The sequence below is a fragment of the Labrus bergylta genome, chromosome 16 (assembly GCF_963930695.1).
Source record: "Labrus bergylta chromosome 16, fLabBer1.1, whole genome shotgun sequence".
NCBI lineage: Eukaryota > Metazoa > Chordata > Actinopteri > Labriformes > Labridae > Labrus > Labrus bergylta.
Window position 1 is genome coordinate 21,248,969 of NC_089210.1, and position 14,952 is coordinate 21,263,920.

The window sequence follows — 14,952 nt, forward strand, 5'->3', positions numbered from 1 at the left end:
CTCGATGTCTTTCAAGGTCAGAGTTATAATGAGACAATTATCGACACAGGAGGGTTTCCAAAATTAAAAACAATGATGTCATATTGATATGTGAGTTTTAGCTCTTAGTGTTTAGTGCTCCCATGAACATAAATGTCACTTTTCATAAATCATTTAACTTTGCGAGACATAAAGCAGACTTTCTGTGCATTGGTATCGTCTTTTGGAAGCCTTGTGATCCCAAATTTGCTTTGACATGTTTTATTTTTACATGTGTACTCGGGGGTATTTTGTGCTGGGTCAGGGTTTTCAGGATTAACCCCATCCAAGGTTGAGATGGTGATTTTGTAATTCAAATGTAGTTACTTTTAGATGTTTGACGTCATCTTTTAATAATTCAGCGGCGAGGCATCCCTCTCCTTCCCATTTGATTTAAAGATTGTCTTAAACTTTGCCATGAAGAACACATCGGATGTTTGTACATTGAAAATAAAAATCATTTGCAAGGCGAGAGAGTTGCTATTTGTAGTAAAAACTGTGAAAATTAAGTTCAGTATTTCAAAATACATAATCAGAAAGTCTACAGCCCTTTAGGACATTGATTCCCATCCTGGGGTCTGGGCCCCCCTGTGAAGATCTCAGGGTGGACTAGAGGCCTATTCTGCTCTGAGGTTGTCAAAATTAGATTTACAGCTCATAAAATGTCATGGAAAAATCACCACCTGTAACGTTTCGGGCTTTGCCCTTCATCAGACATGTCTGACCAACAGGTGTCAATGGTCATTTTTCCATTCAATTTAATTTAATTGAAGCAGCTTCTTTTGTGACTATTTTTTCTACCTTTGGATGTTTTTTGTTCAGCACACAGTTTTCAGATTAGCGTGCTGTTTGATATTTTTGTACAAATGAATAACCAAAGCTGCAGTGACTCCCCACGACACCAAATGTTGAATGTATTGTTCTCTTAGTTAACCAGGAGTACACCGAGTCAAACACACAACATTAATTATAGAGTATTCTTTCTCACTGAGTCAGAGGAATGGTCGGCATGACAGCAGCCCCCCTGCCCTGCCGGTCGCCTGGTTTTCTCCGCTCTATCAGACCCAAACAGACAACCACTGCAGCCATGATGGGAGGGAGCTTGCAGGGTCTTAATTGCTCTGTTTATTCACACGCTTGGCAGACCAGTCATTATGACTACAGGGAACCTCACAATGCTGGCAGCCACCTGCCGCCTGCCCACCTCACTGTCTCCCAAAATGCACCGCGAGAGATTTCCTGCTGAATCTCTGAGAGGAAATCGGACTTGTTAGTGGCAAAAAAAATCTCTAAAAAATGAAGTAGAGCAAAGACGAGAGAAGCTTGGTTTGATTCTGACTTAGGACTGTGCAGCTAAGCGTTAGCTTTTATAGTTGGAGCGTGTGCCAACATTACACATTTGTGCAAATGGTACTATAATGTAAAGAGCAGCATGCAAAGTACAGTGAAAATATGTTAGAGGGGATGAAAAATCGTAAGGTCAACTCATGATTTAATGGATAAGATGGTGCTTTTAAAAGGGGTGAAATATAAGACACCAATAAATTAGTATTATGTTATTTTGACACATGATAAATTCCAAACAATGATGGAAATAATAACTGAATGTTACACTGCTCTGTGGATTGAGATTATTGTTGGATTTCTATTTTTGTATTTCTATTATTATTTTGTTAATTTAACAGGAACACATGAAGTGAGCATTGCTTCATATGTAAAATACAAAGTAGTTGCCATGGCTACAGGTTTCTACCCCAAGCTAATTTGCAACCCCTGTCCTCTAAGCTTCTAGGATTAAAACAGAATCATTAGACTTAAAGAAATACATAGAAATAGATATTTCTATTTGATTCTAAAATTTGTGCATTTTATATCACCTGTGATTTCTGTTTTTCATCATACAGTTATTAACTACGTACAAGTTTTGGAGATTTTTTGCACCAACAAGGTCTTCCTGCTTTTGGCTACTCTGGAAGTGGGGAGAACTCTTCTACTTTCACTTTATTTTTACTTATCTTTAAAAGAAACATTCAAACTGTAGAAACAGAACTTTGTTAGATTTGTCTTTTCTTTGATATGAATCCTTAACTATCAAAGTGTGCACATACTATCTATCGTAGACAACCAAAACACTCTACAAGTTTTTATCCTGATTTAAAAGCTTCACTTTTCTTTCTACAGAAAGCCAAGCTGGGCCACGGTAAGAAAGTGATCACGCCGTCGGACCACCGGCGGTTCAGCCTGCCGTCCGGTAACATGGACCGAGTCCGACTCAGCGACTTCCACTTCCTGGCCCTGCTGGGGAAAGGCAGCTTTGGAAAGGTGAGCAGCGATAACACGGATAAAGAGGGCAGAAATGTAACGTGTTGTTAGCATGTGTTTTCAGATTTGTCCTTTTTTTCATTTTGACCTTTGACCTGTGGTTTCTCCTTCACCTGCAGGTCATGCTGGCAGAGATGAAGTCAACAGAGGAGCTGTACGCCATCAAGATCCTGAAGAAGGACGTGGTGATCCAGGATGACGATGTTGAATGTACCATGGTGGAGAAGAGAGTTTTAGCCCAGAGAGACAAACCGCCGTTCCTCACGCAGCTCCACTCCTGCTTCCAGACTGTGGTGAGTAAAAAATAAAAAAAACAAACTCAGGGTTATTTGAAATCATTATACCTCCTGGGGCGCCTTAGCAGCAAGATAACACAAAAGCAAGCTTCTCCCAGAACAGCTTGATGCAAATATTTCCCTTGACCTGATCATAAATGTGCCTCCAACATTTAAAACCAGAGCGTCCTCGTGTATTTTTCCATCTGTTATTACGTCTGTATTTGCCGTACATTTATTGGAGCTCTTTTGTGGTAGCCCCCCTGCAGAGGAAACTGATACTGAGTCGAGACCACCCCTGAATACAAAGTATTCACAATGACGTCAGATGTGTGCGTAGAGGCGGGGAACTCAAGGACTCTTTAATAAAAAATACATTTACTGCTCAGAGACATAATAAAGGTGTATGAGCCACTGTACTGTCAGGTGTCTCTTTATATGAGCCCATAGATTTAAGGCCGTAGAGAATATAAACTTGATATTCACAGGATCATTCTAATGCACTGCTGATTCATGCTCTGATATACTGCTGCATCTTTTGTACCTATTGAAGGCTGCTCTTTTTGTTGAACAACGTCCTTCTTTTGTAGGATCGGCTCTACTTTGTGATGGAGTACATCAACGGGGGGGACTTAATGTATCACATCCAGCGTATGGGAAAGTTCAAGGAGCCACAGGCTGTGTAAGTGCATGAAGGGTCCATTAATATCCAGTACACAACATCTGATGTTGTTGTTACTAGAAGTGAGGGTCAGAGTAGGGCACCGGAGCCTGACGTGTGATGAGGCTGGAAGAAAGTTGAGATGCCTCACAAAGTACCACTGTAAAGATTTAAAGGTGTAATATATATATTTAGATAGAAAATTACTATTTTCTGAATTATTTGACTTTTTATCTAGTTAGGAAACAGACATTATTACTGATGCCTCTATGCCAAAAGCAACACAACCGTAAAGTTCCTCACAGGAGCTTTAAATAGTATAATTAGATTGATGACAGTGAGATCAGCACTGTAAACTCTAAACCTTGTACTTCCTGGTTGCTTTGACCCCTAAAGCACCAGATTTCTCCAATAAATAGGACTTTAATATTTCTTCTTTTGGCAAGAGATTCTCGTGAATCCCTTTCTTAAGTTTAGCAAAACCCCTGACTTGAGGAATATAGACTGTGAAGATGTGTATTTATCTTTTTACTTTTCCATCTCTTGCAGGTTTTATGCTGCAGAGATTGCTGTCGGCTTGTTTTTCTTGCACCGAAAGGGAATCATCTACAGGTGGGTGAGTCAGAGAGAAAGCAGTTTTATTGCAACAGAGCACCACATTCACCTCTAATCTGTTCTTTGTTACATGAAAAACAAGACACACACAAAGGTTGTAACATGAGATTTATCTCTTAAAACAGAAGTCTACTGTTGTTATCTCAACTGTTGTTAACTTTACAATAATTGACCATATATCAGATAAAAAGATCTACATAGAGGAATAGAAGGAAAGGCTGTTGGACAGATGAGTACGTCCACACTTATCTCCCTGCTACAAAAAGGCAGAAATACGAAAGAAACAGAAGACATGCTTGACAGAGACTGAGGTCACCCTGTTCCTCTTCAGCACTTCAGCCACAAACTCAAGTCCATCCTCCCAATAACTCAGCAGCACTGTGTTTGGCATCCTGATGTCCTCTATGACAAATTTAGCTGCCTGAAGTGGAGAATGAGGGGAAGGAAAAGATTATTTGAGGCATGAAAAACGAGCAACAACACAGACTGATCTGTAAGAGCGAAGAAGAGAAAAAGAAAGGGAGATATGTTCAAAGACAAATGATTAGAGGCCAAATAATTCTTTGTTTCTCTGCATATATGTTGTGTCCTGCAGAGATATCAAACTGCTGAGAGATGGAAGATAAAGCATGTTTCACAGTTGTCACAAAAACAAAACAAAAAAAGTGAAAAATGCATGCACACAAATGCTCACGGGGTCTCTGCTGCAGGGATCTGAAGCTGGATAACGTGATGCTGGACTCTGAGGGCCACATCAAGATTGCAGACTTTGGTATGTGTAAGGAGAACATGTATGACGGCATGAGCACGCGCACCTTCTGCGGCACCCCGGACTACATCGCACCAGAGGTGAGGATGAGTCGTACAAATCACCGTAATGCTAATAGATAATAGATCAGCAACTGTTATAACACACGGCTGGTCTGCTGGTCATTGTGTCTAACCATTTTTGGCTATAACTACACCTTAAGGGATTAATTCACAAGCAGTAGGGTTTTCATGAAAGCAGAATTTTAACATCGATACAATCCTAGTAAAATCTAAGTACCTGTTTAATTGGTTTCATTACCATGGCAACAAAAATACAAATCCTAGGCACCTAATATTCAGTAATTTCTTGATTTTAATTTTCAAAAATTGCAAGAGTTTGCCTGCAATTCTGTAGTCTTGATTACTTTCCAGTACCATCGATACTATATCTATCCATAAATTACTATCATTCAAAAAACAGAGATTGCATCATTTAAAAACATTATATTATATATTATATTATATATAGTATTGGAAGTACAAAAGTAACAAACGTTTGGACATCCTTAACAGGAATTGTGGAAAAGGGAAACTTTTAAAAAGAAACTCGTTTTGAAATGATAAATTGTCACATTTATAAAGCTGTGAGACGAAGCAATCTATTTTAATGACATTTTCTTAGTGTAAAATAAATCAGTTTGTTCCCTTTTTTCCTGATTTTCATCTTTCCAGAAACGTGCAGACAAATAAAAATGTCACTTCAGCTCGTTTCTCGGAGTTCACAGGAAGATATCGTGTCACATTTTTAAAGAGATATATGTTTGTGTGTTTGGTTATATATGTGTATATATAAATATAAATATGTAGCATATTCTCTCCCATCTGTTTGCACTGACTCATAAGGGAGCAAATTGTCCCTCAGGTGGGAGGAAAGGGAAGCCCATACTTTTTATTTCTAACAGGAAACTTTATTTAGAGACGCACATTAACAGACTTTCTCATTTCTCCACCCCTAAAGACAAAGATAGACCAGATATTTCCCCTCAAGCTGATGAAATTATCATCTCGTCTCTCTTTCTGATAGAATCTCTCAGTTCAGTTGTTTTTTTGCACATTTTGTGTGTTTCTGATGAAGTGCATCAGGACTGACTCTTGCAGATCATAGAGTCGGAGTAGTTCCTTTAACACAGCAGAGTAACAAACTGTAGCGCAGTGCTCAGTCTGTATAATAGTATCATTTCTGTCTCTGTAAATGGCGTGTGCAGCTGTGATTTTCTCTTTTCTTGTGCATGATTATCGTTGTGTGTCTCAGTGTGTAGACTGCGTGTGGGAGGGAGGTGTAGGAGGGCAAATTGGATGGTAGGAGAACGCGCCTTTGTGGTGGGAGCTGAAAATAGCTGACTGTATTTAATGGTGGTTGATTTTTAGTTCGGGGTTCAGATGATAGAAATGTTCACACAGTTTCTCTTGATATCTTTACTGTAGCTCTCTGGAGCCGAGCAGTGTTGATAGAAAAGAGACAGGTTTGAAAGTGATTCTGGCAGCAGTAACAGAGACATCGTTTGTCACTGAAACTGTTGACGGCACGTCTCTGACTGCAGCCATGTTTAAGTTTGTGTTCATGATTTCTACAAGATTTAATTGTATTCCCTTTGTGTCTCTGTCAGATTATAGCATACCAGCCATATGCAAAATCAGTGGACTGGTGGGCTTATGGAGTTCTTCTGTATGAGATGCTGGCAGGACAGGTAATATGTTGTTCTCTATCATCTCTCCACCCCGTTACATGTACGGGATCAGATCCCCTGCTCGTCAGAGTCTGTGGATATTACTCTGTCTGTGGATATAAGACACTCCGGCTGTGCTACAAGCTTGACTACCTGTAAGGGTTTCTATAACTATCCTCAATAGAATTTAAATCCCTGAAAAGGGTCAATTAAGAAGCAAAAAACACTGAAAATGTTTCCTACATGTTTTGTCTATATCACTGTGAATAGATGATCTTCAATTTTTGGATGTCGGTTCAGAATCTCTAAAGATCATTTTATTTTCTGACCCTGTAAAAAACACAACCTGTGATTGTCATTCCCCACTCTCTCTCCCCAATTTCCACCTCTATCCACTGTCCTGTCTCTCCAATAAAGGAATAAAAAGCCCCCCAAAAATAATTTAAACCAAAAAAAGCACCATAAGTGAATTTAAGAAGACTGGAGAAGCCTGTATGATGAGAAGTCTTGGTTGTTGTTTATTTTCATTACAGAGACCCTAAACTTGATTTTAAACCTTGGACGACACTTGTCCATAGCAAAAGAAACCACAGGAAAAAAAGTTCTCTCTGGATGAATTTTGACCTCATTTAGACACTTAACAGAAAGATAGACATTCATTTTAACATCTCCAGTTTCCAGGCAACAGCTTAGCAGTCTTTTTTTTCCTCACTGAGGGTGAAATACACACATGAACATTCACACAGTATGAGCAATAAATAACAGCGTTGGTCCTTTGGGTCACAAGCAAACTGGAGTACCATATGTAGAGTACATACAGATGTGACTCCCATTGACGACTTTGCCACCTCCGTGTTTTGTGAGCATTCACAGAACATCCCTTGAGCTGTAAATTGTCACCGCACAAAACCATAAGTGAGCTCGTGTGATACTCTCTCTCTCTCTCTGTTCTCCTCAGCCTCCGTTTGACGGAGAGGACGAAGACGAGCTCTTCCAGTCCATCATGGAGCACAACGTGTCTTACCCCAAGTCCATGTCTAAGGAGGCCGTGTCCATCTGCAAGGGAGTAAGTGTTTGTTTCAGTCACAAACGGCACCACTGATTTTTAGTCATATAAAGCCCGTTTTTATAGAAACGCTGCACGGGAATTCAAATCAACTTAATATTCACAACACTGTTATCATCCTGGTGTCTCGATTTTAAATTGAGCTTCTGTTGCCAGGTAATACAAAGGAGAAGTTTACAGAAGTTTAACGTGTCATTGTCTGGAAAGTTAATGACATGATGCGTTCGGTTTTTCTGACTGAAGATGAAAAACATGAAGGCTGTAAAAAGAGGATTTTTATACCAAACTGAGAGAAACAAAGGAAGTAAATTTAATGTGCACATGTGACTTCAGGTGTTCCTGGAGCCAGCCAAGCGGACACTCCACGAAATGCTGAACGATGAGTCATCAGACATTTTAAACATTTACAGGAAGAGAAAATACTTTTTTTTGATGCAAAAATACTCAGATCATTCTTTATTTAAATATAGTTGGCCGATAAATGAACATTTAACACAGCACGCTGGATTCAAACCGAGATAATGTATTTTTCATTTCATAAGGACTTTAAAGTTTAAGTAAGTTACAGTTTTACAATCGTGACTCTTGACTTTTTATGAGTTAAGACATTTGTAAATTAAAACATTATCTGCTGTAATGTTCATGATTAATATACCCACAACTGTATGATCTTCTTTATTTTCCTACAATTTTTAACTTTTCTCTGCAAAATATCCCAGATAATACTTAGATCACAGAGATGAATCATTTCTCACCGTGCAGCAGATCAATGCAGTCGAGTCACACATCCTTCATGCATAGTGTTAATGGTTCTTTATTTAGCAAACACCTGCTCCTCCTCATACCTGGGCATCACTCTGTGAAATCATCATCACCATGATCGTTATTATTCATCAACAAAGAAAATCAGTTTTCAGAGTAAACTTACACACCAGAAAAGAGTCGATTAAGATCCCTGATATTACTTTCTGTAGGCACATGCAGCGATCATTCATCGTCACAGAGAGAATCCTGATCCCTCTTATTGTTTGCTTCCCATGTCATTGGCAAACGTGATTCATGGTGGAAATTAAAAGTGGCGTCTGAAACTGAAATAGAGACGTGAAAAGGCAGAGTCATTTCCTGAGACTATTTTAGAGCGGCTGACTGTCACTGTGGCTCTGCATAATGTTTCTGATGTGAGCATTTAATGTAAAATGACTTTATTGACTGGTACGTTCCCCCCAGTTAAGACAATCTGAATGACAGGGCGCCAGATAAGTCGGGTTTCTTAAAGGTGGCAGAAGAACAGAGCCCTCCAAAACCCCCCACTGATTCTATCAAAGTGACAGACAAACAAGAGTCAAAAAAACAAGAGGAGTGGGAGTAGGGAGGGAATGGAAGTAGTCACAAATGGCTGAAAGAACATTTCAAAACACACACACGACTGAGATTTTCATTCAAAAACAAACCACAGAACATGTGATGGTGTTGACTCTCCGGAGACACACAACCAGCTGAGCAGGGAAACGTCCACCTCCCTAAAGCCTCCCAGCCCAGCTGATCGTCATCAGCCGTCAGCTGTGGGAGAACATCACAGGAGCTCCTGATGAGCGAGGAAACCTGTGACCTAGTGAATCTATCCATAACAACCAAGTATTTCCTTCAGTTAGCTAACCTCCTCTGTAACAACCTTCCAACCTCTCCTCTCACCAGCTGATGACCAAACACCCGTCGAAGCGTCTCGGCTGCAGCTCTGAGGGCGAGAGAGACATCAGGGAGCAGGCCTTCTTCAGACGCATCGACTGGGAACGCCTCGCCAACAGAGAGATCCAGCCGCCCTTTAAACCCAAAGTGGTGAGTGGAGGCCAAGTGAAGAGGTTGTGTACTGTTTGTGTGCTCATTTGAATGTTTTTTTTCCCAGATTCAAATCCAACCTGTGGCTCCTTTCCCACTCTCTCTCTCTCTCTCTCTCTCCCTAATTTCTGACTCTGTCCTATCTCTCCAATAAAAGCACAAAAGACCCCCCCTTTTGCCTCTCATCTTTGTTTTTGACTTTCAAGGTTAAACTCTTTTTACTGTTATTACTGTTAATGTCATGCACACCATAACTACAGCTAATTCTTAGAAGAAGCTGTCCGGCACTGAAAGGTGACAAGATGACTAAATCAACAGCATATATCAGACATACAGCAAGCAACCAAAAACGATTTCAGTGTGCAAATTAGCCGCAGACCTATTTCCAAATATGGAGACATTAGCATACAAATCCCCTCTGGTGTGCATCGGATCCTCTGATGAGGCTTTACGTTTATTGGACGAGATTTATTAGAATACTTGGATTTAATTTTGTTGCCTTCTGACATTATTGTTAGTTTGCTTTTCACTGAATATGGCGTTCTAGTCATACATTAAATCCAGCCACACACACTGTGGGAGGTCTTTTGGCCAGTCACCATATTATCCATAAATCAGTGACTCGGTTGCGGTGCATTCTTGGTACCACAGTGAAATATGAATACAACAAGCAGGGATCAGATAAGATCTTGTTTGTTGGTGGATTGTTTTTACATCAACTTTTGGCTAACATTGTCTTTAACTTTCTCTACCTCAGCATAGAGATAAAAATTGCACACAAATTCAATTTTTTTCCGTTGGTTTAAAGATAATTAATTACCTCACTTCACCATAAATGTGTCTGTTCTCTCAGCTGTTTCCTTGGTGTTCCTGTGTGCAGAGTATGATGCTTTAAAAATCAAATGTGTCATCAAGGCTCTCAGTACTTCCTCTGAGGGTTTGTGTGCATGAATGTGTGCATATCGTTTCCCTTCATCTCTATTCACAATCGCTCAGTGTTATGGTATATGCAGCCCGACTGGACTCCAGTTGCTGCTGCAGCCACCAGCCACTCTACAAGTGACACCTGCCTCCCCCCTCACTCATGACATCTCAACCTCTTCCTGTCACCATGAAACACTGCTCCTCTGTACAGCCTCCATCTCCTCGCTGCTTTTAGCGCCCGGAGCCACACTCGCACTGCCACCGAGCAGTAAAAATAGCTCCATAAGAGCAGAGTTCCCTTTACTTCCACTCAACGGCAACAATAAATGCAGCGTTTCACAGCGGATGTGTCCGTCTCCGCTCACAGAAGGGGGAGGGAAATGTTTCTAAAAGCAGATCCATTCATTCAAGGGAGGCTCTGTGGGGCAGATCATAGTTCTTTGTGTTCATACACTACGTCATTAATTGGTCTGGAGGGACTGGCAAACAATTTAAGGCTTAGCAGGTTGTTTTCTGAAATATTACAGAGCAGCTGAAAATGCTAGACATGATGACACGTCTCTTACAAAAATGTGTTGCAAACAGCAGGGGCACAAATCCACTCTCAACTCCGGATTTGTTTTTGTTTTCCATTTCCATTCCTGAAGATATTTGTCTCATTTTCCACTGAGAGTCTCGACCTTGCTGCTTCCATGCATGACACAAAGTCATATACATATTCAGTAGCTCATGACAGCCAGAAGCAGAGCTGCACAGAAATGCTGATGACCCCCACTGTGGGGTTAGCTTCAATAATCTAATTACAACTTCTGCCTCATTATGGGTTAGGGTTAGGGTTACCGACCCTCCTACTTTCAAATCACTGATCAAAACTCACCTCTTCAAACAAGCTTTTAATGTATGATTGTGATGTATTTTCTGTTTTCTGTAGTTTACCTTTATTGTTGTTATCTTTATGATTTGTGTGTAATGTTGCAGTTCTGTTAGTCTGTCCTTTACTGTGCTGTTCTTTCTGTTTTTAACTATTGTTAAGTGTCTTTGAGGTTTTTAAAAGCGCTTATAAATAAAATGTATTATTATTATTATTATTATGCATCGGACTTCCACAGCAGTCCTCGAATGCTGAGGAGCTTTCATATAAAAGACTTTTGATGACAAGCTGGTTAAAACTCAAATTCCCAGTTGGCTTATTTAAGAGTTAACATCTTAAAGTACAATGAAAAAATCAAAAAGCTCCTGTGAGGGTTTTTACTGGTTGTGAAACAAATCAAAATGAATAGTGACACCTCGATTATGAACTACAAAAACAAACAAGACCATCAGCGACCAGATTGGAGGTTTCTGTAAAGTCATCTTCCATGCCTTAAACTTTTTATGAAAGGTAGGTTTCTTAACAGCACGTTTCAGGAACAGCAGTTTTTTGCATTTCTACATTTGACTGTTAAACGAAGGCAGGATGAGGTATTTATTTGTAAAAAGAAAAAAACACTTTTACAGGACAAAGTCAGGATACTATCAAGATAAAAGTTCCTGCTTTGTCCACAGAGGCCGCCAAAATCCAAGTAAAAGGTTCCCCACAGGACTTTTAAGTTTCTGTAAGGTTTCCTCATATCTGGTTTGGTCTGGATGTGGAAAAAATTGGGGGGAAAAAGATCAATTTAACGCCTGTTTTTTCTTTCAGTGTGGCAAAGGAGCAGAAAACTTCGACAAGTTCTTCACGCGTACGCAGCCCGTGCTCACTCCTCCCGACCAGCTCGTCATCGCCAACATTGACCAGAGCGAGTTTGCCGGCTTCTCCTACATGAACCCTCAGTTCATCCATCCGTCCCTGCACAGCGTGGTATGAGGAGAGAGAGAGAGAAAGAGAGAGAGAGAGCAGGAAACACTAAAGCATGGACTACAGGATCCTTCCTAACTCCAACTAACATCCCGCTTTCTAAAGACTCATATCACCCTCTACAGTATTCTGACTACTCGTTATCGATGTGTGTGTGCAGAAGTGACTGAGGAAGGGGTAGCAAAGTGTTGAAGACTACGGTACGTCTGGTGGCTGGAAAAAGAACATAGCACTGATATTTTGCATCATTTTTCCCAGGCTTCTCATAACATGTTCTTTATTCGCTTTTTCTCAACACCTGCCGCCGTTATTTTCTTGTAAACAAATGTGTTTATCAGTTTATTAGATATTAAGGAAATCAAAAGATATTTTTCCATCTCATCCTCGCGACTCATGTTTCCCACCTTACTGCGCAAAAAAAGCTGCAACGCACGACAGGAATGGAACATGTTTTTCTGCTCTGTCTTGGCTTTATCTACTTCTGAAGTGCTGATAGTGTATTTTATATTTATATACAACAACAAAAAAGAAGTAGTATACTGTTACACGAGTGCCAAAGTACTGTAGAAGTGGAAGGAAACAGATTTCGTTTGCATTTTCTGAAATTCATTGAAATGATTTTACCCTCTCTGGCTTCCCCACCCCCCCACACCCCCCCCAAAAAAAATGTCTGCACATGAAAAATCCCCAAACTAGGGACTGTTTCTATATCTGTTGTTTTGTAGGAAGTTTACAGACAGTGTTTTAACTCTACATGGTCAAACAGAAGCACATTAAGCTAAAGGTTACAAGATGTCAAAGCCGAGGTTAAATGCAGGAACGGGGGGGTCAGAAAACGGTGGCTCACATAGACGGTGTTTGAAAAGTACCAAGATGCTTTTTCCATATGCACAAAGCTGTTGCATGCTTATTTTTTCTGACTCTGTACGAGCAGTAGACGCTAGGATGCAGTACACGTCTGGTATCACTGTAAAGTTTAGTATTAATGATATAAACTATGTTAGCATATAATTGTTGTATGTTTTTGAAGAGAGTTTTTTTTTTTGTTCCCGTTTTATGTCCTGCTTTACTCAGAGAGACGTCCAACCCCCTATTCTATGTCGAGCGTTTTATTTTGTAAATATGTTTTCAAAAAGAGAAGTTACTCGCAGATTTTATACTACCAACTGAATGTGCTTTTACTACCGTAGACAGTTTGAAACATTTCTATGTTTAGACGACCCCTGAGAAGTGAAACGTGTGGCGGAATCTTTGGTAGCTTTGGTATCAGCAAAAACCTTGTTACACGTGTTTCCACTATCTATCTGTTTGTTTTCTACTACTCAGCGTCATGGCGATTATGCAGCAACTACCGCGTGTGAAACGTTTGAATGCCCTCTTGCCTTTGGTCGTCTCAGGACCGACTCCTTCTGTAACAAAATGAATCCAAACGGATTTTTAGAGCCGTCTTTTCTTTCTTGCATATATCGTGTGCATGCATGAGGCGAGGCCTGATCTAAGCATGAGAAAGACCCCCCCTGCATGTTACAGAGACCCCCCCCCCCTCCCCTTCTGGTGTGGAGCATGGAGTTACCCCACATATAGTCATGCAGAATGAGACAAACCCGCCCATCGTCTCCTCTTATTCGCTGTAATGTAGCCCGACCTGTTTGGCTTTAAGCGGAATTATTAACAGAAAAATATCTGTAAAGAGAAAAAAAAAAAAAAAAAAGCTTCTGTTATTTTCTGTTAACTGGTGCCAAACTGTTTCTTTCCAGTCAGGTGTGTCAAGCTGTGTTTGTTTTTTTTCCAGAGGCACACAAAGCTACAACAACAGTGAGGTTTCATAAAACTGCCAAAATTTCCAAAGCCTGCAGCGCTCTGATTAGTTCCTTCACGTGTAGATTGAAGCTGCAGCTGTCACATCCGGACCAAAAGGAGGTTTTTAAATGCTTAGAGAAAAGTGAATGTTTACATGTCTCACATTGAGAAGCTTTATCGGAGGAGAGGAAACAAACCCAAGAAACACAAAGTCAGACCCATGACAGGTGATGAAATGTCAGGCCGGTCAGGGTACAGAACCACTACAGGCTACACTCACAGCCACAGGGATGTTTGTATGTGTTTCTTTTTCTGTGCCCCTGCTTTTGTTTACCTGATTCTTCTTGTTCCTCTGTTCATTGTGGTATGATGGATACTGTGTATAAATAAAGTATGAAAAATATTCATCCGCTCTGCTTTTATTTTGGTAAAGGAACTGATGAGTATGAAGTGGGTGCAGTTCAGGATAGTATTTGTTGCTTCTTAGGAAAGAATGACATGTCTAAGATGCAAAACTAATTGAACTAAAGAAGGGGTTTCCAAAACTTTTCAGCTCTTGACCCCCCAAAATAAGGGTGCCAGAGACCACCCCCCCCCCCCCCTGTCCCAGGAGGTGGTTGGTTTTCTGGCACAACTTCACCAACTGACAAGGTGCATGAAGAGTGAAAGAAGTCAAAATGCTCCAGCAACACTTGTAGTATGAAGATCAACTTTATAAACAATTTAGACCAACGCTTTTCAGCAAAGTTGATCTTCATACTTCAAGTGTTGCTGGAGCATTTTGAACAGGAAGTGGTTGAGGCATGTAAGTGCTTTTGGGTCGTATTAAGGGACAGCACAAAATGGTTTGTTGGAGGAGAGGGAGTTTATGAGGGAAGGTAGTCTGACTCTATCTCTGGATAAAGTTTTCATAAATACACAAATACCTACATTCAGGTTTTTGGATTTAATGTAAGTAAATGTTACAAATGTTTGTATATTGATTCAAATTCAGCAAAGATGTATTCGTGCATAATTATTATAGTGTGGCTAGTTTTGTATTAAATGATTGTTGTTATATTGTGTACACTTAGAATACGTCACCTCAACAGTCTCACTTCCTTTCGGAGCCCAGTGGAGCT

General features: G+C 40.3%; 1 protein-coding gene across 2 annotated transcripts in view; it reads left to right on the top strand.

Moving 5' to 3' along the window:
- The window catches only part of prkcab (protein kinase C, alpha, b), a 97,646-nt gene extending 83,410 nt beyond the window's left edge, over positions 1-14,236 (top strand). For both annotated transcript variants that reach the window (XM_029277790.2, XM_065964989.1), the window contains 9 exons: positions 2,200-2,340; positions 2,460-2,633; positions 3,206-3,297; positions 3,826-3,888; positions 4,602-4,740; positions 6,309-6,389; positions 7,327-7,434; positions 9,130-9,270; positions 11,876-14,236. In XM_029277790.2, the coding sequence (XP_029133623.2) occupies positions 2,200-2,340; positions 2,460-2,633; positions 3,206-3,297; positions 3,826-3,888; positions 4,602-4,740; positions 6,309-6,389; positions 7,327-7,434; positions 9,130-9,270; positions 11,876-12,040 (1,104 nt within the window). In that variant the 3' untranslated portion in view covers positions 12,041-14,236. The remainder of the gene's footprint in view (positions 1-2,199; positions 2,341-2,459; positions 2,634-3,205; positions 3,298-3,825; positions 3,889-4,601; positions 4,741-6,308; positions 6,390-7,326; positions 7,435-9,129; positions 9,271-11,875) is intronic.
- Positions 14,237-14,952: the final 716 nt, after the last annotated feature.